This window comes from Magnusiomyces paraingens (assembly GCF_902498895.1).
Source record: "Magnusiomyces paraingens strain CBS 517.90 genome assembly, contig: contig4, whole genome shotgun sequence".
NCBI lineage: Eukaryota > Fungi > Ascomycota > Dipodascomycetes > Dipodascales > Dipodascaceae > Magnusiomyces > Magnusiomyces paraingens.
The window spans coordinates 327,523-350,044 of record NW_022474070.1 but is presented as its reverse complement, the minus strand read 5'-3'; the positions used below and the strand labels follow the sequence as shown (position 1 = coordinate 350,044).

At 39.8% G+C, this 22,522-nt stretch overlaps 10 protein-coding genes across 10 annotated transcripts; 4 read left to right on the top strand and 6 right to left on the bottom strand.

Moving 5' to 3' along the window:
* Window positions 1-60: 60 nt before the first annotated feature.
* SAPINGB_P004893 (uncharacterized protein) lies at window positions 61-894 on the top strand (the record flags this gene model as incomplete). Its single annotated transcript, XM_031999608.1, has 1 exon — window positions 61-894. The coding sequence occupies one exon, from the start codon at window positions 61-63 to the stop codon at window positions 892-894; it is 834 nt and encodes a 277-aa protein (XP_031855499.1).
* A 54-nt stretch (window positions 895-948) lies between these two features.
* Window positions 949-3,210, bottom strand: SAPINGB_P004892 (uncharacterized protein; the record flags this gene model as incomplete). The annotated part of the gene is made up of 1 exon (XM_031999607.1): window positions 949-3,210. The coding sequence occupies one exon, from the start codon at window positions 3,208-3,210 to the stop codon at window positions 949-951; it is 2,262 nt and encodes a 753-aa protein (XP_031855498.1).
* A 409-nt stretch (window positions 3,211-3,619) lies between these two features.
* Window positions 3,620-7,123, bottom strand: SAPINGB_P004891 (uncharacterized protein; the record flags this gene model as incomplete). Its single annotated transcript, XM_031999606.1, has 1 exon — window positions 3,620-7,123. One exon carries the CDS (start codon window positions 7,121-7,123, stop codon window positions 3,620-3,622), a length of 3,504 nt encoding a protein of 1,167 aa, XP_031855497.1.
* A 294-nt stretch (window positions 7,124-7,417) lies between these two features.
* Window positions 7,418-7,829, top strand: SAPINGB_P004890 (uncharacterized protein; the record flags this gene model as incomplete). Its single annotated transcript, XM_031999605.1, has 3 exons — window positions 7,418-7,453; window positions 7,505-7,617; window positions 7,667-7,829. 3 exons carry the CDS (start codon window positions 7,418-7,420, stop codon window positions 7,827-7,829), a joined length of 312 nt encoding a protein of 103 aa, XP_031855496.1.
* A 243-nt stretch (window positions 7,830-8,072) lies between these two features.
* On the bottom strand, window positions 8,073-10,856 carry SAPINGB_P004889 (uncharacterized protein; the record flags this gene model as incomplete). The annotated part of the gene is made up of 1 exon (XM_031999604.1): window positions 8,073-10,856. The coding sequence occupies one exon, from the start codon at window positions 10,854-10,856 to the stop codon at window positions 8,073-8,075; it is 2,784 nt and encodes a 927-aa protein (XP_031855495.1).
* Window positions 10,857-12,586: 1,730 nt separating this feature from the next.
* Window positions 12,587-13,798, top strand: SAPINGB_P004888 (uncharacterized protein; the record flags this gene model as incomplete). Its single annotated transcript, XM_031999603.1, has 1 exon — window positions 12,587-13,798. One exon carries the CDS (start codon window positions 12,587-12,589, stop codon window positions 13,796-13,798), a length of 1,212 nt encoding a protein of 403 aa, XP_031855494.1.
* Window positions 13,799-13,922: 124 nt separating this feature from the next.
* On the bottom strand, window positions 13,923-16,547 carry SAPINGB_P004887 (uncharacterized protein; the record flags this gene model as incomplete). Its single annotated transcript, XM_031999602.1, has 1 exon — window positions 13,923-16,547. The coding sequence occupies one exon, from the start codon at window positions 16,545-16,547 to the stop codon at window positions 13,923-13,925; it is 2,625 nt and encodes an 874-aa protein (XP_031855493.1).
* Window positions 16,548-16,881: 334 nt separating this feature from the next.
* Window positions 16,882-18,738, bottom strand: SAPINGB_P004886 (uncharacterized protein; the record flags this gene model as incomplete). The annotated part of the gene is made up of 1 exon (XM_031999601.1): window positions 16,882-18,738. One exon carries the CDS (start codon window positions 18,736-18,738, stop codon window positions 16,882-16,884), a length of 1,857 nt encoding a protein of 618 aa, XP_031855492.1.
* A 341-nt stretch (window positions 18,739-19,079) lies between these two features.
* SAPINGB_P004885 (uncharacterized protein) lies at window positions 19,080-20,003 on the top strand (the record flags this gene model as incomplete). The annotated part of the gene is made up of 1 exon (XM_031999600.1): window positions 19,080-20,003. One exon carries the CDS (start codon window positions 19,080-19,082, stop codon window positions 20,001-20,003), a length of 924 nt encoding a protein of 307 aa, XP_031855491.1.
* Window positions 20,004-20,977: 974 nt separating this feature from the next.
* Window positions 20,978-22,483, bottom strand: SAPINGB_P004884 (uncharacterized protein; the record flags this gene model as incomplete). The annotated part of the gene is made up of 1 exon (XM_031999599.1): window positions 20,978-22,483. The coding sequence occupies one exon, from the start codon at window positions 22,481-22,483 to the stop codon at window positions 20,978-20,980; it is 1,506 nt and encodes a 501-aa protein (XP_031855490.1).
* Window positions 22,484-22,522: the final 39 nt, after the last annotated feature.

Sequence of the window (22,522 nt, the reverse complement as noted above, 5' to 3'; positions counted from 1 at the left end):
ATTTTTTTGCATCCTCTGCCATTCCATTCTACAACAAACTGCTTCCAACTTCACCGCCAAATGCTTCATTCTAAAAATCTTTCATCTGTTCTGGCCCAGACACTCACCGCTGGAAATGAACATGATAGTGGCGCTATTGTTTCTTCTATTTTGATCACACTATCGGGCCAACCCATTTCTTCACATCATCTTAAGCGACCACCTCCTCCATCTCCGCCGTTTTCGACTATCAACCACATTTCACCAGGAGGCCGGATATCATCATCTCATGACACTAATAGTATGGATAGCACCCACATAATAATTAATGAAGATGACGAAGATGAAGAAGATGATAAGATAACAGACGGTGGCCGAGCAATTCCGTTTCACGTTTCACGATCTGGAAAAACCAAGGTGTATTCACTTTTTGCGTCTACCGCGTGGGAGGAGTACCGGCGTGCAGGAATGGGTCAGCAAATTTTTACGCAACAACCTCAGAATTTAAGGGATGGAACGCGAAGTGCTAGTAGGAGTGCAGGTAGTTCTGGCCGTCATGGAAGCAGCAGATCTAGCAAGCACGGAAAACGTAGTAAATCTACGGCCAACGACGACTATCGAAAACCGGGTAGTAGCGGCAGTGGTATAAGCACAAACATAGGCAGCATAAATTCTTCAGACACATTAGAAAAACAAACCAATACACGCGACTGGATTTCTTTCATAACCAACGATATGTCCAATTCTGGTGTGATCATCTTTATTGTTGCAATACATCTTAAAGCTAGCGGTGGAAAACTTCTACTTGTTCTTATTGCAGATGGCGACTGTCCTTTTGGAATCATTTCAAAAAAGGGCCAAGAGGCCGCCGCAGTGCTCGAAAACGAGCTGGATACATATAACATCTCAACATGAATGCAGTTCATTTTTTCATTTTTTCTATTTTCATAACCCATTGTAAAATACATTTCATAACCCGTCTTTGTACTTTCGTCGGCGCCCATGCCCTTTTATGACGGTTTCATTTAATTTCTTTTTACCCATTGTCTGTGAGTTTGTACAACCAGATACCTGCCAATCTTCTTTTTCGCGGTTTCTCGTCGTTTTGTTGCGGAAAAAGGTGCTTCTAAAGCCCCGGTGCTCTTTCTCAAATAATTCCTCCTCAGCAGAATTCACGATAATGACTTCAGGATTGTCTTCATCGAGCCCTTCTATATCCGAAATTCGGTTTACAGATGCACGCGACCCCTTGTATTTATAACTGGCGAATGCGTTAGGATCAGGTCGTTCTTCAGTCACCTGGGGGGTTTCATGCCTTCGAGATTTTCCTTTTCTTATACTTTTGCTGGTTTTTCTTTTGTCATTGGATTCAAAATTGCTATTTGAAGCCACCGCCTGGTATTCAAAAGATCTTTTTGTATGGAATTGTCGGTTATTACCGGGCAGACGTTCCATGGCTCTTGAATAAAAGAGCTGCTCTTCTTCTCTAGACTTCCAAGATGCATCCGTTCCAGACGATGCAGATCTTGAGTCTCTTGTCCCATTCGCCCCATTAGCAGTTGGAAGAACTGGCGGAAGAGTTTCCTCCCAATACGCTCTATCGTAAGTATCAAAAACCAGAGCATCTCTGCTTCGTTCCTCCATAAAAGCTGCGAAAGCCTGAATACTTTCCACCTTTTCTTCCTTAGACTTTTTCTTTCGCGTGAACCGATGAGATTTCTCCTTTTTTAACGACTGAGGTGCTTGTATTTCGGAATTATGTGAAAAAATTGATTCGCTTGAAAGTGCAAATGGATTATGCCAATTTGTTGTTGTTGTTGTTGTTGTTGTTTGAAACCCTGAGCTTTTCACCACATCGCTGCCATCTCCCTTGATTAATTTGGGGCTTCCCTGCGGTGATAGAATGCTTTTTCTCAGCGACCCAAAGCGTGATAACTTGGGACTCGAGCTTTCGGGTGTAATGTCTGTGGTGGTCACTACAATGCCAAGTTCCGGCGACGCTGAAGATGGTCCCGAACTGCAGGTTGATTTTGATCTAAATGGACGATGTAGTCTGAACCGGCGAGAGTGTCCGTTCTGTTCTTTTATAGTTGTTCTGGGCGCTTTATATCTATTCTTCTCCTCCACAACCTTTGTGTGCTCTGTGTAACTGTCATGATGCGAACCAATGGAAGCCACTATTGGTTCTAAAATGTCGTCTTGGATCTCCAGAGTGTCTGAGGAGTTAAGTACATACTTGAGAATTTCGCCAATTTCGTTTGAAATCCTAGGACTGGAGCTGTTCATCTTGGTTGGTGATGTAGGTTGAAGAATTGAGTCAACATGTTTACTTTCATCACTTTTCAAAGGAGATAATGTGGGCGTTTCATCCCCAACAAAGGGCCGGCCACTTGTCTTCCCAACCTCTTCAAAAATTTCCTTGACATTGTATTTTTCTTTTAACCTCATGAGTCTCATTTGGTGCGCCTCGCTAATGTGGTGCATCACAGCAGCGGCGGCAGCAGCAGTAGTTTCTGGCTTTTTGCCGAGCTTAGCTGATATTTCTGCCTCTGCCTCTTCTGGGTTTACGTGTGGCTGTTCCTGCTGCTGCTGCTGCCGCCACTGCCACTGCTGCTGCCACTGCTGCTGCCACTGCTGGTGCTGGTGCTGGTGCTGGTGCTGCTTCTGCTGCTTCTGCTGCTTCTGTCGCTGCTGCTGATACAACGACACTGCCGAACTCAGCCGTGGCGTATTACACATGGAAAATACCCGTTCCCTGTCCTCTTGTAGAATTTCAATCTGGAACCATTCACCCTTGCGCCCACGGTACTCCATAATACGCTCAAATAGCTGTGGTCCGGGAATCTTAGTCCGGCTTTCCGGGTTATATGTGTCAATCAGCCCTGGCGTAAATAAAATTTCTTCGTAATTAATTCCTGGCCTAAATTTCCCGCTCTCATCTTTTTCATCACATCCAATTTTATTACTGCTGCCAGAACTTGCTACACTGGCCATCTGATAGAGAATTGCAGCTGCATCATCATTAATGCCAATCTCCACTCCACCTTTTTCTTCTTCATTTGAATCTGGTGAAATTAATTTTGACACATCTTCTGCCGATTGCTGTGCAGTAACATTACTACTTGGGGTATGTGTTTCTGTTAATAGAACAGATTCTGGCCGCCAGTTTTCAACAAGACTCTCTGTACTTTCGCGTTCATAAAAATTTGACAGGTATTTGGTTGTAAACATTAGATACGGAGGATCAGTCGCTCACTTAGTTCATTAGTATACTGTATAAATAAAATAATAATAATAAATGTTAAATATAGTGAATAAGTTTAGAGAGAACCAATTTCCAAAGAGTTTCATTTATTTATTATTTAAATTTTTTTTTAAAAAAAACACATAATTCATGAAATTCCAATATTGGAATCGTTATTAATAAAGATTTCAAGTGTTGTTTTTCACCAACATGTTTTTTGTGGCCATCCAGAAACTACCTTCGGCTAACTACCTAGTTAAGCCGCAAGTTCCAAAGTTTATATATTTTTGAATAGTAAATTAAAAATACTTAATTATAATAATAAATGAGCAAAAGTTTTGTGAATATACTATAGAAACAAATTAAAATAAAGAGAAATCAAATCACGAAAAATATTTACTCCTCTTCATCATCAGTGTCTGGTGGCTTAGGAGTGCCCTTAGGCGAATTGAGCCACTCCAAGTGTCTCAGACGTCTGCGAACTTCACGCTCCTTGAGCTCGTTTCTAGTCATTTTCTTCTTCTTCTTCTTAATCTTAATGTTGGCAGGAGAGTCATTGTCAGCATCTGAATTAACAGCAGAAGATTGTGTCGTCGAAGGAGTGGAGTCATCAAATCTGTCAGATGCAACTGCGCTCTTGCCCTTGTGCATGAGCTTACCATCTTCAACAACCCATTGTTCCGGACAAAGCGCACCCACAAACTCGTTATTGTGCGAAATCATAATGACACCACCAGTCCAATCTCTAATGGCATGTGCAAGTCCACCCAGTGAATCACGATCAAGATAGTTGGTAGGCTCATCAAGAACAAGCAAGTGAGGATTGTTCCACATAGCACCAGCAATAACGACCTTGACAAGCTGACCACCAGAAAGGGAACCTAAAGCAGTGTGGTCAGCAATGTCACCATCAAGACCAACATCTTCAAAATGCTTTCTGATAACTGGGGGAGAAAGATCTCTGTAACCAAGACCTTCTCTGGAAGCCTCGTGATCATCAAAACGCTGAAGGGCCTTAGCAAAACCCCATTCAATAAGAGTCTCCTTAGGAATCCAGGAATTAAATTTAGGCATCCAGCCCTTCCACTTGACTTCATATCGGAAATTCTTCTTAAGCTTTTGACGACCAATAATATTCTCAATAACACGAGGCTCTCTACCATCAAATTCAAAAGCTCTGGACATTTGCTCTTCTTCTTCCTTAGAGGTGGCACGTGTCTTCTTCATGTGGATTTCACGGTCATCACCATTTTGGTAACGCCACTGCAAATACTGACTAGGTGTCTTCTCCTTGTGAAGCTCAACATGCTGGAGGGCGTGCTGAGCAATATAACCAATACGCAGATTAGGGTGCTTCTCGACACTTCCAGAGTCAGGAATAAGCTCACCGGTGAGCAACTTAATCAAAGTAGACTTACCAGCACCATTGGGACCAAGAATAGCTACTCGAGAAGAAAGGGAAAGAGAACAAGAGACATGGGAAAGAGAAGGCTTAGAAGCACCAGGATAAGTGAAAGTGACATCCGTCATGCGGGCAACGGAACGGGTATTGGATCTGACACCTGCAAGAATACCTGGGGGAGGAAAGTTCATCTTAACAATTGAATCGGTAAGAGTGTAGTAGGATTTGCCTTCAGGGCGAACCTTGACAAAGTCAGAAAGGTTACCAGGGTAGTATACGAGCTTCTTGTTCTCATAATGAATAATGTCAGTGCAGACGGCGTCCAAGAAACCAGAATCGTGCGTAACAATAAGGGATGTGATATCAGTATGAGAAACAAGATAATCCTGGAGCCATTTAACGTTGCTAACATCCAAGTGATTGGTAGGTTCGTCCAGAAGCAAAATGTCAGCCTTCATAAGCATGGCGCGAGCAAGTTCTAGCTTCATCTTCCAACCACCAGAAAGGGAACCCACATTTTGAGAACGTCTATAATCGTCAAATCCGACCTCCTCAAGAGCCTTGGCAATTTCTTCTTTGCTGGAACTTTCGAGTTCGGGATCAGAAGCAATAAAAGAAACAAGGTCCATATCACCTTCTTCACCTTGCAGCTTATGCTCAACAAAACAGGTTCTGACTTCGGATTTGTCAGGGAAGCCTTCAAGCTTTCCAAGAGAAATAGATCTCATAAGTGTAGACTTTCCGGCACCGTTGCGACCGACAATACCATATCGGTGACCTTTGTAGAGCTTAAGAACAGTTTTGTTAAGAAGCATACGGCCACCATAAGCCAAAGAGAACTCGGCGTTAACAATCTTGATACCTTCTTGACCATCGTCATCTTCCTTGGAGTCTCTGAATAAAGAGCGGAAGTATGAAACAGTCTGAGTAACGTATTCTTCAGTACCAATAGACTCTGGAAGATAAACCTTCAAAACCTCAGCAAGTCTAGCAAACTCACGGTAGTTAACATCAGCCTTAACCAAGTTAGCAACGTAGTTGCGAACAACTTCATTAACAGAATCAGGAATCTTTTCAAGAGCATCTTCCAAAGTAATTCTAACTATGTCAACAGACTCCTCATTTTGAGCATCCTCTAAGACCTTGAGAGCCTTGGAACCAAGGTTACGGACTTCAGGTTGAGAAGCAGTATCAACGACCTTCTTGATACCTGGAAGAAGTTCGGGAATAAAAGGCTTAATCTCAATGGGATTATGTACGAGACGAGTAAGGTTTTCCACGACAATGACAGTTTGACGGAGTAGGTCTTGAGAACCGGCAGCTTGGTTAAGAGCACGGAACAAAATAGGAACAAGAATAGCAAGAGCAGACTCAGTAACTTCAGCAACAAAAGTGACTTGGGAAAATGCCTTAATGCATTCAGGAACCTTTTTGGGGTCTGCAAGAGTCTTAATAATGATAGGGATTCTTGGGTGAATATCTTGATTGTCAACCTTCTGAACAAACTCAGTAAGTACCTTGGCACCTTCCTTAGCAAGTTCAGGCTTGATGTCGTTCATACAGTTAGTAAGAATTGGGACAGCTTGGAGGAAGCTGTTCTCCAAGGAAAGTTGAGGAACATCATCAATAACTTTAAGAACCTGTTTAAGGGCACCAAGCTTGCCTTGCCACTTGGCAGGAGACTCAAGATACTTCAAAAGGGTGGGAAGAATAACAGAAAGCTTAGAATCATCCTGGTAAATAGTGTAAAGTGAATCAATAGCAGACTGAGCGGCTCTCTTGACTGAGTTGTCCTTATCGGAAAGAAGATCAAAAGGAATGGTGTAAACAGATGCAAGATAGGCCTCAGCAGGAGTATTGTTACCAAACTTTCTAGCAAGTTTAGAAATAATAGTGGAAGCGGCTTCTCTCTTGAGAGGAGAAGATTTGGACTTAGAAAGAGCAGTGAGTTGTTTTTCAAGATTGAACTTTTCAATAGCATCAGGGCCTTCAGCACAAACAATGTCCACAAGCTCGCCAGAAGCAGACAGAACCTCGGAAATAGCCTTGGCTTCGCCAATTTTCTCAAGAGAGGGACCAATAGGAGTCTGCTCAACTTCCTTCAAAGCCGATGCAAGTGAAGAAAGCGAGGTAGAAGAAGAGTTAGCAGTCTGGGGAGTGGAAGCACCAGAAGAAAAGTTTGATCTGTTAGTAAAATTCTTAGACTGGAAATTATTGTTTCTATAATTGTTTCTGCCTTGATAGGTGTTGTTGTAGCCACCTTGTCTGTTATCTTGGGTATAACCCTGATTGTGGCCTTGCTGGTATCCTTGGTTATAGCCATCGTACTGCTGATAATCGCCAACAGGCTGTTGCTGGTTCTGGTTATAATTTGAAGGCTGAAACGAGGGAATATTTCCCGCGGCCAGGTGGCCTTGGTAAATAGGACTTTTGGTTATGTCGGGTTTTTCGACATGATCCTCAGGACTAAAGGTCTTGAACTTTTGCTTAGGAGGCATTTTTCTTGGTATCTGTAAAGAAATAAACAAAAAAAAGTTGCCTTCGGGATTGCAAGAGATCTTGAATAAATAAAAGCGTAAGAAGAAGAAAAAAAAAGTTCTAAACTTTTTTTTTAAAAAAAATTTTCCGTTGAGATTACTTTACCCTATAGGGGTTCATGTGCGGCTGTAAAATTTATCTTATTACATAATTCCGTATTTTTTTCTTTTTGCCCACCGCCACCAACTTTTCACTCTAGCCAACCATCGGAGCTCTAAACCTGACCCGTGTTTTTCTATACAAAATTTTTAAAAATGTCTATGCTTTTAGATCAAGCTCTCGTCGAAGACGTATGTTTAAAAGAAATCAAGTAGAGAGATTATATATTAATAGCTTTATAGGTCGCCAGATTTTGCCCTAACTATTTTTTGGCCTATCATCAATGCTTGGCTAAGGGTGATGCTTCTAAGTGTTTGAAAGAACAAGAACAGCTTTCTTCTTGTGTTAGAACAGAGTAAGTGCATGCACATTATTTTGATCTATATTATTGACGTATGTTTTAGAGTACCTTCCTTTGTCAAAATCTTGAGCGAATGTGCTCATCATATGAAGGAGTACGAAAATTGCATTAAAGAAAATACCAACATTCGCACGAAATGCTTTGACCAACTGCAAGCTGTGCGACAATGTTCTGCTAAGTCTATTAATGCTAAGGAATCCGAGTAAAGAATTTGGTAATTTTCTTTTTTTAATTTCGATATATTTTGGCGCTCTTGTAAATATTTAATCACGAACTCATGCTACAACTTTAACTATTTTTGGACTATTTTCATTAATTTTTTTTAGAATATTAAAATATAAATTGGTGGATTTAGTCTATTAATAATTATTTAAAACAAACAACAGGTTTACAAAAAATACAAATACAATAACAGTTAGCGGAAAGCATACTTCCACCCAGAGTTGCCTTTATGCCGCAACAGTAAATGTATCGGACAACTGATACTCCCAATCACTAGCTTTTGTTCTGGATCCAAAGGGTTTTAACGCTCTAGTCAAAATCCGATATTTTCCAGGCTTAGTTAACCCGCCGCTAGTGAAATCCCAAGTACCCAAATTAGTAGATGTTTTTGCTGCTATTCTGAATGTACCATCAAAAACGCCGTACAATGTACCATAGTATTTATTGCTGTTGGCACAGCCGTTTTTGTTAGTGCATTGAGTAGTGGAAATGATACCATAGATATCGCTATTAATATTGAAATTGTCTGAAACAACATCAAAAGACAGATCGGATGAACCAAAGTTGGTTCCAAAAAAAAATGCTGGAAAGTTATAATAATCAGACAAGCTGTAAGTATACTGGGATGGATCAACAGGGTTGTAATCGGAGTCGATAAAAATGATTGGGTCAATTAAAATCTTGCCATTCTTTTTTGTATTTTCGGAAAAGGCGAGATATGGGATACCCAAGGCGTCACCCTCACTTGGTTTAATGAGGATTTTCCCCGTATAACACGTATTTTCATAAGCCGGAATTAGGTCAAGAATAAGAGCAATTCTGACTGTTTTTGTGGCACCTGGGTCTAAAGAAAAGCTAGACTCATAAAAGTAAATTCTTTTCTTGTCGGCTGTTGTGGGTGGAGGAAAGGTGTAGCTTTCCAAAGTTTTATCATCACGGGTATTTACTGAAGCTGCAGGTTGAGCACTTAGAGTGTAACTAAGCTTTTTTGGAGACCCATTTTTCAAATTGAATTCAAAGTAATTAAAGAAGTATCTGTTAGCAGACGAGTTAACAGTGAGATATGGTTTGTCGACAATAATTGATTGACAATAAAGCGCGTTGTATGCATTGACCATACCAGCGCCTTGCTGAATTAATGGAGCAGGGGTTCCTGAGTAAGTAGATGATCCATCATAATAATTAACAACATTGCTGTATGACATGAGGCGACGCTTAAATTCTTCAGGAGTGCCAACAGGAGCGCCACGATTTAGAGACTTTGAATAGTTATTTTTTTCAAGGTATAGGGCAGCAATACCAGCAACAAATGGAGCAGAATAACTTGACCCAGAAACTGTTTTGTATTTCCCATCTATTGTTGGCGCAAACACATTACCACCGGGAGCTGAAACGTCAGGGTAAAAGAAACCGTCATAGGTAGGGCCCCAAGACTGTACAGTATTTACGAGACCAACTCCAGGAATACCAGATGAAGAAATGTCAATAATGACAGGAGAGATAGAACTGTTAAATACCACTGTCAATGAAGCTCCTCTGGAATGCTGATCAACAATCCATGCTCCATCAGTACTGTTATAAGCAGCAATACCTGTTAAAGGGTCTTGAGGTGAAGCATAGGAGTTATACAGATACTGCGAGGGGGTAGACGCAATGTAAAAAACATTAGTATATCCAAGTGAAGAAGCAACGTTATACTGTGTAGCTTTACTGCAATCATTAGATGCTGGAATAATAAGGACACTATTGTTGCGCTTAGGAGCTCCATTTGGAGTACAGAGGCTATTCGGGATAACATCAACTTTGTAGGCGCCATCTAATGGGAGAATGCCAGCAGATGCTGAAACATATGCAGCAGCACGAGGTGTATTTGATTTATCGGAAACAATATATGTGTTCCAACCAACTAATCTATCAGTTAAAGTATGACCAACTCCAACAGAACTGAGAGAAGAAGCGCCGGCCGAGGCATAGTAGGGACCGGCAGTACCATAATTACCAGCAGCAAAAACGACAACAATACCTTTGGAAACAATATTATCAACGACACGATTGACTACTGAAAAGGTAAACCCTTCGGGGTCACCAGCAGACACATTAATGATATCCGAACCATCTTGAACAGCTTTTTCGAGACCTTGTAAAATAATGTCAGTTGTGGTACCACCATCATAGCTGGAAAGAATACGGTACATTCTAAACTTAGCACTAGGTGCAACACCTAGAAAAGTTTTGCTCGATCCAACTGCAACACCAACAGCTTCAGTTCCATGGCCATAAGTGTCATTAGGATCGTTGTCAGGTGAGGGAACAGGGTTGCTTTGTCCAAAGTTATCACCTACAAGATCATACCCACCCAAATATCTACCTTTCAATGCTTCATGGTTGTACTCTACACCGGAATCCAAAAAAGCAATGACAACATTTTTACCTGTAATGCCTTTCTTATGGATTTGGGAAACAGAAGTAGAGTCGAGGCTACTCCAAGGTATTTGTGGAAGACTAGCAAGTGAACTTTGTGCAGCTTTAACTGCTTGTGAAGAGTCATCGGAGGTGGTGGTGGTAGATGAAGTTTTTGTTGTAGACCTCTTAAAAGTATTACGTTTTGAAAGATTAGAATCAGTATTTAAATTTTGTTGAAATGTCATTTCGGGCGAGGGAAACTCAGCAATAGTAGAGAGATCCTTAAGGACATTGTCGACAATAGGGAGTCCTTTAATAATTTTTAAAACCGTATCTGAAGAGTCTGTGAAAGAAATAGTGACACCGTTAAAAACATGACTAAAGTTAAAGTGCGATATTGTATCGATTTGAAGAGATTTCAGTTGATTAAAAAAATGAGAAAACTCGTCTGACTGATTGTCAAACGAGCGTTTACTCAATTCTCTAAGATTACCCTTGTTGAATTCAATAATATATTTTCCAGTAGGCTTTACAGCGCTAACAATGGTTGCAAGATATGATAGTAAGATTGTAAGGCCTACTAGTAGGCTATTGAAAAAAGAAAACATGGCTCAGCAAATTAAGCAGTGAGGGTTTAAGGAAGAGTCTATGAAAAAAAAATGTTTATAAAAAGATTTAATTAAAATGATTCAGATGAGATATATACAAATATATATACGATTCATTATTTCTGAAAAGACAAGGCTTGAAATGACGTAGTTTTTTGCTCAAATTAAAAAGGGATATATGCCTTAAAAAATTCCAATCACTAATGACCCCAATGTCTATAAAGCTTGAAACTTCACAAGGTTAAATTTAAGTCCTCAAATCATTCAAGAATCAAATAAACTATTATAAGGAAGGTAGTTATGAGTAATGAGATGACCAAATGGACTTAACCTTCAGTTGCTGCGACCAGCAGTTTGGAATGGGAACGGGACATATGCAGCAGAATAAGCTCATTACGACAAATGCAACAAAAAAGCTAATCAAAACTTCATTCAAAAGACCTAATTAGGAAAAGATTTATTTTAAAAAAAAATTCAAAAAAATATCCTTCTGTGTCGATGCTGTTTGCTTCTAATTGGGGTTTAGGTGCCGGTATGGAACCAGAGGGGGAATGAATCTTTGGTTACGTGCGGCTGTCATCTCTTTCCTATTTTGGCCAGGACAATTGATAAATTTGTTACCAAGTGAAAACACTTTCAGCAAAGAAACAAAACAAAATAAAATCAAATCAAAATACCTTTGGAATGGAAAAAAATTAATTAAAATTTTTGTTTTTTTATATAATTTTAAACTATCTAAGGTTTATGATTCTTAAAATGTTTTAAAATAAAATAAAATACCTGCCATATCAATGACCATTTATATGGTACCATAATTATAATGTATAAGCTCCACTTGTCATTGTTTGTACATAAAAAGTTCTCAAACTATACAATATCCAATAAACAATCTTAGACAAAGATGTTTAAAAAAATAACTATTATCTAATTCTATAAAACTTATTGAACTTTCAATCGAATTTCAAAATATATACGTGTATCAGGTACAAGAACAATTATTTTTTAAACATGATCAGTAATTATAATTATTGCTCTTAAAAAAAAATTGCGTTTTATTGTACTTAAATTCAAGTTTCAATTTAAAAAGAATTATCTGATGATCTTGAGCAAAATTTCTAATATGTATATCTAGTATTTATTAAAAATTAACATCAAAATTTGTGTCTTCAATTGTATTCAATTAATTTGATCAATTCTTTGTTATGCGTGTTAACCTTGAAGATTTTGTATTATATTCTGCTTTAGAATTGGCTGATAATTTTGCAAAATTACCTGCTAAATTATTATTCTCAACATACGTATGTTATCACCTTAAGCTTAAAAGAAATTAATACAAAATTACAATACTGGAAAAAAGGAATGTATGTTGTAAATGGTAACTTATGAAATTAATCATAAGGCATATAAATGATGATAAATTATAGAATACGAGAGATTTTCTTTATGTCTTAGATTGGAAATTCATTCTTTCAATAAAATGATAATAAGTTACCTCAACAGGAATTTTTGAACATTTCAAAATAATAATGATTTACTAGATGAAAAAAGTTACATATTAGATGTTGTAAATTGTCTTATATTTACTAAATAATTTTTTCAAGAAAGGTTTCTTCATTTCATCTATTCAGTTTGACATAAAACTTTTGTTTTTCTTTATAAAATTAATTAATTAATTAATTAATTAATTTTCAATCCATTTGTTTTTATTTCAATTTTTAAAAATAGACGAAATGACCATGAAACTTAGAGAAGTAGCTGCTTCTAATCAAAAGTTTGCTGAAATCGCAGCTCCCAATCCTGTTGGAGTATTTATCGGAGGTACAAGTGGATTGGGAGAATATACAGCCTACAATTTTGCAAAGTATGCAAAGTCACCTAAAGTGTATGTTGTTGGTCGCAGTGCTGAAGCTGGAGCTAAAGTTGTTGCACAGATTGAAAGCATCAACCCTGAAGCCAACGCTCAGTTTGTAACGTGCGACATAACACTCATCAAAGAGGTTGATAAGCTTTGCGATACATTGCTTGCCAATGAGTCAACTATAAACCTTTTGTATTTATCAGCTGGATTTGTCTCTCTTAAAGGATTTTCTCCTAGTTCTGAGGGAATTGATAAAAAGCTTGCAGTTAATTACTATGGACGCTGGAGATTTGTTGACAGACTTATTCCCTTACTTCAAGCTGCTGCACAACAAGATGATGTTGCAGCCGTATCAGCTGCTACTGATGGTGACTACCACCCCATAAATGCTCGTGTTATTTCCGTTTTGCAGCCTGGAAACGAGGGCCCTATTGAACTTGACAACTTAGGGCTTACTAGAAAATTTTCACTTGCGAGGGCCAACAGACAAATAATCGAATTTAACTCTCTAGCTGTCATGCGATTTGGACGGTTGTATCCCGACATTGGCTTTGTGCATGCTGGCCCTGGATTTGTAAAGACTGGAATTGCCAGAAATTTGCCTTTTTGGGCTCGTTTGCCATCAAAATTTGCAATGTTGTTTGTTAATACTGTCCAAAACGCAACTGAACGGCTTTACTATGTGGCATCGGCCCCACGTTTTCGTAAGGGTGCTTATTTAGTTGATGGAAACCATAAATCTGTTAAAGAAAGGGCTCAAAAAAGAGGTTACTTGACTGAAGATTTACAAGAAAAGGTATGGCAGCATTCTGAAGACATTTTTGCTAGAGCGATCCGACAAAATAATTCTCATTCAGAAGATTGCGACAATGGATTTGTATCTACAGAACATACTGAAGTTGAAGAAGCCAATTATCATTACGAAGTCCCTCCTTCAGAAGCTTTCCCTGGTTTGAATGATCACACACCATCCAGAGGAATTATTCAAGAATTTCAAGAAGAGGTAACTTCTGTTCCAAGTGCTGCCGAAGTAAAACTCCCTGATGTTGAAGTTTCTGAAGTTGGCAGCTCACAAAATGTTTAAAAGTATAAGATACACAAAAGATGATTAAATAAAAAAGTAGAATAAATGTTTATTTGTAGTGGGTAATCTTTATATTAAAATGCAACTAATTAAATTAAACTAAATTAAAGTAAAAGCTCTACACTTAAGTAGTTTTCTTCTTTTTGTAGTAAAGCTTGTGAATAAGATTACTGCCTGTCTTTTTAAGATCCTTATTTTTACTCTTGTTGTATTCAACATAAGCCATGTCCTCACCACCGGCCAAAGCAGACAAATTGCCAACAACACGGTTGGCTTTGGAGCCTCCTTTATGACGTTTGGATACAACGTTTCCACCACGACCAACAGAGTTTTCTGCATCATCGCCAGTCTCCAGTCCAGCCAGAGATTCATTGGCGAGCAACACAGCTTGCAATAACTCACGACGTTCACGGGCGGTCGAGTAGGCAAGGTTGGGCAGTTTATCCATTCCATGCAAATGTGTAATTACTTTGAACGCATAACCTTGATCCACTAAAAAGGCCTGACGCTTTGTAGAGTAATACATTTCTTGTGTATCCTTAGACACTAATGAGTAGAAAAATGCGTTGAAACCCTCATCGTTACGACGCTTGGCACGAAGAATACGTCCAAGACGTTGAGCCTCTTGACGACGGGAACCGTAGTGCGATGAGATTTGAATCAAGCAAGTAGCTTCTGGTAAATCAATACTTGTATCACCAACTTTAGACAAAAACATGGTATTGATTTCGCTATTGAATTGGAAATTGCGTAAAATAGTCATACGCTCATGTTGAGGTGTTGCGCCATGAATAAAAGGCTTGCCAAGCTTGCAAGCATATGCCTCAAGAGCATAAACATTATCTGAAAAGACAATGATTTTATCACCACGCTTCTCGTGATACTGGATCAAAAACTGACATGCCTGAAACTTTGAAGGATTCATAATATATAATAGCATGCGCTTGCGGGCATTGACATTAAGGTATTCTTGATAAAATTCAGACGTCATTGGACACCAAACTTCAGCGCACTGCACATTCGCAATATGTCCCTTTTGTGAGAGATCCATCCAGTTAGCTTCATAAAGCTTAGGTCCAATCAAAAAGTTAAGATCATCAATCTTGTCATCTTCACGGAGCAGAGTTGCTGTAAGACCCAGTTTGGCATGTGCAGCAATGGTGGTAACGACACGTCTAAACATGGCAGCAGGAACGACGTGCACTTCGTCAAGAATAATAAAGCCCCATTCGCGCGACGTTAAAAAGTCCATCATTTTTTGAGAATCATGCGATCTGTTACGCGTATTTGCAACCATAGAGTATGTTGAAACAACCAAACCAGCTTCACCGCGAAACTTTTCCTTGTTTTCAGAAGTAAAGACAGCAACGTCTTCAGGTTGAATAGTGCACCACTGAAGAAATTGTTGGCGCCATTGGTAAACGGAAACGGAGGATGTGCAAAGCACAATAACACTTTTGCGAATTGTGCATGCTGCTGTGATACCGACAAGTGTTTTCCCTGCACCACAAGGCAACACGATAATGCCCGATCTAGCACGACCGTTACCAAACATCTTACTAAGACTCTTTTCTTGGTATGGTCTAATTTGAGTAGAAGGCTTGAGATCAATGTTCAAATCAACATTTTGCTTATCATTTCTAAAATCGTACTCCTCCAACACAGGGAAATCAATTTCTTGACATCTCTTCTTGACAGTCTCAACAGAAGAAGAGGAAACCTCAAAAGAATGAACTGCATCTAAATCATCATCATCTTCACCATCAAGACCTAAAACGGCGTTAAATGCGGCTTCAGGATCATCCGGAATTTCTTTGGCCCCTGGAGGCTTATCCGAAGACCCACTGGCAGCAGCTGGATTTGTATCTGTGTTGGTAGTTGTTGTGTTATTATTTGTATTCTGAGGCTTTGTGCCAGGTATAACAAGGCCCCCCATAGTCGGAGCCTTCTCAGTAACAAGTCCGTCCTTTGTTGTAGTTTCAGAGGCTTCAATTCTCAGGGGCCCAATCTCTCGATCTTTTAACAGCATTTGAAGAACATCTGCTTGAGAACTTTCTAAAAAGTAGCGGTTATGTTTCAGGACCAGTCTAATTTTACCATATGAAATGGTACAGTCATTGATAAACTTGACAATGGTTTTTGGAACAGGGACTTTTGAAAGTCTGTTTAGAACAGAAATAATATCTTTTGTTTGAAGGCCAACAGAAACAGCTGCATATAGAGAATAAGTAGTAAGGCGATACTCATGAATAAAAGTTGGTCTACTGACGGGCTCGGCAATGGTGACCAAGAAATCTTGGGCTTGCTCAGCTAGTGGTGAGAAACTCTCCAGAATAATACGACCATCGTCTGGGTTAATCCACAGAGGTCGTGCAGCGTGGTCAGGTTTGAGCTTAAGATACGAAAAATCATTTTTGCCAAAAAAAGACGATACGCTGTCGGGCTTGAAGTCGGCGGTACGCTCAGCACCGCCTTCAACAGCACGAGCTGCTGCGACCATTGCCGCATTTGAGTTATTATCTTTCTCAACTTCATCATTAGCTCTATTGTTAGCGACAGAGTTAGGGTTACTATTGCGAACCTCGACCACGTTAGAAGACCCAATTTTCAGACGAACTTTGGGAATCTTTGGGAGATCTTCAAGTTCGCCATCCTCCTCCGAATAACTTGTGTTAGAAGAGTCAGAATCGTAATTATTTGACGCTTGGTCAATGGCCCGCTTAGTACCAGCTGCTTGTGCACGAGCCATAATTTCTATATGGCAGAGATTAAGATATTACAAAAAAGAACCAAAAAACCAGGTAAAGGGTGGCGTTGATAAAATATAGATCTGAAGTTAGGTTCTCGGTGGTTATGGATGAGAATTTTATAATTTTTTTTAAAGTTGGTCAGCATTATTTAAGTCACGTGAATAAAAATTATGGCACTTGCTTGTAACAAAATGATGTAATCAGGCTTAAGAAACATTGAAAAATTTCATATGAACAAAAAGGCACCAATTATACAAAATGCGGGCCATTGTTTTCAAATTTTTTACTTAAATAAACTAAATTTTGGCACTTCTAAAATTTTCATTGCCCCCTTTAATTGAGATCCATAACTGTATCAGCGGCAGATGCAGGAGTAGAGATAGTACTATCAACTGAAGCGGTCTTGGAGGTTTGAGTTGGCTTCCAAGCCTTTTGAATTTCGCCAACATCAGAAACTGTGGCAGGACCATAAAACAGGACCTCGGCACTACGACGATCCTTAAAAGTCACGTAGAGAGTATTTTCATCCTCACGCGAAACAGATTCGTATTCGCCAATTGACAGAAGATAACTGCGGAAAGTCTCTTCTTTATCAACAGTAATAGGAGACACTGCAACAGTACGTGGTCTCAAATCCAGGTTAAAACGAGCCGTATTAGCAGAAGTGGCTGGGCTAGAAGCTGTAGGGCGCGAGTAAGGGCTGTAAGAGGAGGGGTAAGCACCACCTCGGCCACCACCTCTACCACCCCGGTAACCACCCCGGTGAGAAGTAGAAGCGCCACTAGAAAGTAACGAAGCTTCACGCTTAAGATTGTCAAGCTGGAGCTGCAAAGCAGCAGTAGTAGTCTTTTTGAGATGGATTTCATTGGTATCACCCTTCTTAAGAGCAATTTCAAGAAGCTTGTCTTGATGTTGCTTTTGCATTTCAATGAGACGCTGCTTTTGTTGAAGAATTTGAAGCATTTTTTCTTGATTGGCGCGTTTTTTGGCAATTTTTTCTTCAAATTCTTTTTGTTTTTGGGCCTGGACTTGACGCACAGCCTCGACATCGATTTTTTCGGGCTCAGCATTTTCTCCGGCATCGGTTTCATCGGCTTTGCGCCAGTAAACTTTGACGAAACGGTTGCCAAAAATTGCTTCAGGTGAAGACCAAGCCTGGCGAGCCTCATGATGTGTGGCGTAATCGATTAAAACAAGGTGGTTTGCCGTGTCCAAAGTAAGGTGGGTAATACTACCAAACTGAGAGAAGTAAGCACGGATATCTTGCTCGTTAAACTTATCATCAGGGATTTTCTCGATAACAAGTTTTTTTTTAATGAATTCATCATCTGGAGCGGTACTGGCGATACTCTGCAGATAGCCTCTATTGTTTTTCTTGTGGAAGCCATTTTGATAAGATCCGTTATTGTTGTCATTATTATTGAATCCACCGGCCACTTCTATGCTATTGGTATCATTATTATTATTGTTAAATCTGTGGTTATCATTCCAGTTTTGTCGGTTGTTATTATTATTGTAACCACCTCTATTTCTGTGATTTCTGTATCTTCGGCCATCATTATTATAACCATTGTGACCTTGGAAATTATTATTATTGCCTTGAGTATTAAACAAGTTGCTATTAGAAGGGTCATATTGATCATTATTGTTAGTGTTGCTATTATTATTATTATTATTATTGTTGTTGTTGTTGTTTGGTTGATTAAATTGAGGAGGCGGGAACCCAAATGGACTCATATTGTTGGATCCATTAAACGGATTAAAAATGAGAGAGGGTTGCTGGCCATTAAAGTTAGGAATGCCACCATTCAAGCTGTTAAGTCCAGGTATTTGATTTGAAGCTTGAAGGATTGGCTGTTGAACCTGCTGCTGAGGTTGAGGTTGAGGTTGTTGCTGCTGTTGCTGATCTCCTTGAGTTTGAACTTGTTGAGCCTGCTGTGACGGATTACGGTAAGCCTTAGACTGGTAAACATCCATGAGATCATTAACAAAGGATTCAGTGTTATTATGGAGAAAATCCTTAAGTTCGCTTGTGCATATTTCTTTGAGCTTGTCGATGGGCTCGTCATGCTGGATAAGGGTAATGACATACTCAGTAAGAATGTCATCAGCTTCGACGTCAGGAGTTTGAACAATGCGATTATGTACCCAAGCCTTAAGTAAGGGGATATCTTCTTCGGAAACAACCATGATGATCAGAAAAATAAAATTGCTAAGTGATGTAACTTTTCACACCTTTTTGGTAGGAAGGTTAGTTTGATGGTGATGAAAAAAAAAAAATATCGGCGGCACCTCTTTTTTTTTTTTTTTTTTTTTGATACGCGCACAGAAAGATTTTTTTTCTCCAGAATTCAAAAGAATAAAAGAAGTTGCAACAAAAATGTAACAAGAATGTAACAAGAATGTAACAAATTACTAATAATTACCTAATCTACAATATATTTTTTCTTTACATTTAGTACACCCACGTTCCTCATCAGTGATGTCTCTTCATGATCCCCAGGTTTACCCAATCCACACTTCAATTTATAATGCCCAAATACGTTTTGACTACAATTTCACAGGGTGATTCAATTCCTGAAACCTTTCAATCAAAATACGACAGTGTACTTGCTTCTTCAGGTGCTAAGGTTGATAAGGTTGTTCAGTTAAGTCCAAACAAGGCTATTGATTACTATGTAACTGCTTCCAGTGAAACCTTCCCTGCCGATGTCAAATCGACATTTCTTGATTTGAGCAAAGACACCAAGGTTGATGTTATTGTTCAGGCTGATTCTCCTGAGCGTAAAGATAAGGGACTATTTGTTTTTGACATGGACTCAACTTTGATTCAGCAGGAAGTCATTGACATGATTGCGGCTTATGCCAATGTGGAGGCCGAGGTGTCCAAAATTACGGAAGCTGCCATGAATGGTGAAATTGATTTCAACGAATCTTTGACACGAAGAGTTGGTCTGCTTAAGGGCATTCGTTCTGATGTTTTTGAGCTCCTCAAGGCCGACATTAGATTTACTCCCGGTGCCCGTGAGCTGTGTCGTGCGCTCAAGAAGCTCGGTGTTAAGATGGCTGTGCTGTCTGGTGGATTCATCCCTCTTGCTCGGTGGGTGAAAGCCGAGCTTGGTCTTGATTACGCATATGCCAACACTTTAGAAATCAGTGCCAACGGAAAGGAGCTTACTGGTAAGCCATTGGGACGTATTGTCAACAACGTGGTTAAGGCTGAACTTTTGCAAGAGATTGCAAAACAAGAGAATGTTGCTCTTGAGCGTGCTGTCGCAGTTGGTGACGGATCTAATGACTTGCTGATGATGGCTGCTGCTGGTTTTGGTATTGCCTTCAATGCAAAGCCAGTTGTCCAGCTCAAGGCTCCTTCCAAGATCAACACCCCTTCTCTTCAAACCGTGTTATATATTTTGGGCTACAACGACAAGGAGATCAAGGACCTAATTGAGTAAAGTGTCAGATCAATCATATTTTAAAGTATTTATAGAGAACTTTTTAGATTGTCAGATAAATTTTGATTGGCAAAAATTAAATAATGGTTAATCTGACTACCTCTTGAGAACGCACAAGAGAATTGATTGAACACACATTCCACAACCAACTTTTTTAGATAGGACCCCATAAATTAAACAGTCATCAATCAAGTCCGCGTGGCAAAAAAAAAAAAAAAAAAAAAAAATTTCTATGATGGGTTGCTGCTCTCACCAACAAAAACTAACGCGTAGTTGTCGCGGAGAAGGGTGATCTGCGCTTGGTGAGGTACTCCATCCCCTTGTTTGATAAAATTTAAGTGGAGCTAGAGGGCTGGGTTGTTCAAAAATAAGAACATTAGGTACTTCCAAATCATACGTAGGTATATATCATTGTGACACAGCTTTTTGAAAGAGAAAGAGAGGAGTACTTAAGTATGTCACGGATATTTCGTAAATGCAACACTAATTGAATAGACAAGGAACTCACACTACTGGAAGGCACTTCCTCATCTCTTAGTCTGTTTCGCAGCAGTCATGATTAGCAACGGGCTTCTTGATTAAAGTGTCTTTGTTTTTGTTTAAGCTTATAAGCTTAAAACAAATATTGATTTGTTTTATTAATTCATGACTTGATCGGACACAATTTATCTATAAAGAGTTTTTTTTTTAAAAAAAAATAGACTCTTTTGGCATGCAGTTTTTGTGCAGAGCCATTTAAATAAAAAAAAAATTTTTTAAAACGCGTTGAACGCGATTTTTTTAAGACACGTAAAGTACGCGTCATGTACAAACTCACTCAACCGCCACAAGACAAAGCATCATTTTATGCTTTAACTAAAAAAAAATAAAAAATAAAAAGAATTAAAAGGAAAAGACCAAAGTAAAGAATAAATATAAACCATATAAAGATGCCATTACTATTTCATAAAATAGAGAATAAAAATAAAAAAACGTTATGCTATAGACCCAGTTCCAAGCCAAATTAAGGATTCAGCGACCGCGTCTTCTTCTCCCATATGGTCCCGCAACGATCTCGAAGAGGTTGATTGTGAGGTTAAAGATACCACAGGTTTAGAAGCCGACATGGGAGCAGCCAAAGCCGGGGCAGGAGACGTTGAAGGAGAGAAATATGCAGCTATTGAGGGCGACGATGATACACCTGATTTTTGTAGTCGCAAGGCATTGACCGGTGAACGAGACAAAGATTGCATCTCCGCTTGAAGACCAGCTGTTGCGGCTGCTGCCAGCTTAGTAACGCACAGCGCCGATCGCCCGCTGACTGAAGGCGAAGTAGGAGTCAGCAGTGGTGGAGACAATGTTCCTACAACAGGAGTGCGGAAAACGTGTTGTTGTTGCTGCTGTTGCTGCTGTTGAAGAGAGTTTGCACGGTCATTGCTGCGTTTCAGACGTTTACGTCTAATGTCTTTATAAACGCGCGAAAAGTAACGGTCATCGTTAGTCCGCGGGCCAAGCGCGCGCAGCGCGCTGCCAAACGATGGAGAATCGCTATAAGAAGTATCCATAGATGTATCAGTCCCAGGGTCAACCCAAGAGTGTGAAGAAGGTGTGTTTGATGCAGTCGTAGCATTTGCAGTCATTGCTGAGATAGAAACCACGGTTGAGGATGAGTCTGGTAGATCCAGGTCTGAATCCGAGTCCGAATCCGAATCTGAAGAATCTGAAGAATCTGAATTAGACGAAGAAGATGTGTTGATTGATGAAAATAACGAATTAGTTGATGATGGTGATAACTCATTGTGTATGCTATTGAACTTTGTTGTTGGTAACACCGTTTGCGGTGTAGTTTGGGAGCTTTGTAAATTTTCTTCTGTGCCATTTTCTTCTGTACACAAAGGTGTACCTTCTCGGGATGGTAGTTTCTTTGGTCGATCCACTTTCTGTATGGCTGATGCCAGACGTGACCGGAGATTAGATGCAAGAAACCTGACACTTGGTGGACCACTGCTTTTGCTGCGCACTGCCCCAGTAATGCTTTTGGGACCTACTGGTGGGCACAGACTTTGTAGACTTGGACTTGACGCGCGAGAACTGAAGTTTGTATTAGAATCAGACACACACGGACTTGTTTCTAAGGAACGAATGCCTGGATGAGGCTTCTTGGGATTAACAATAGGCAATGCGGAAGACTGCACGCGGTTAGGTAGGTTGGTAGCCAGAGAATCGAGACACGGTGGATTTACTATACTGTAAAGTGCCGAGTATGATGCGGTCACTTCGTCTTGAGTATAACTGGGGTACTTTTTCAAGCTTTTTAGAAAAGGGTTGTTAAAGATTGATGAAGAAGCCTCGGTTGCTTCTTCCTCTGTTGTTGTTATTGCGGATTGTTCTTCTTCCGCGGTACCCGTGATGTTATCAGGGACCTCTTCTGCTGGCTCTACCTGCGGCTCTACACTCGGGGTCCTTGGAGCCTGCAAAACTGGCGAGGATTCAGCTGACATTGTTCTTTCTGGGACTTTCTGGCGTTGCGGGTGTTTTGT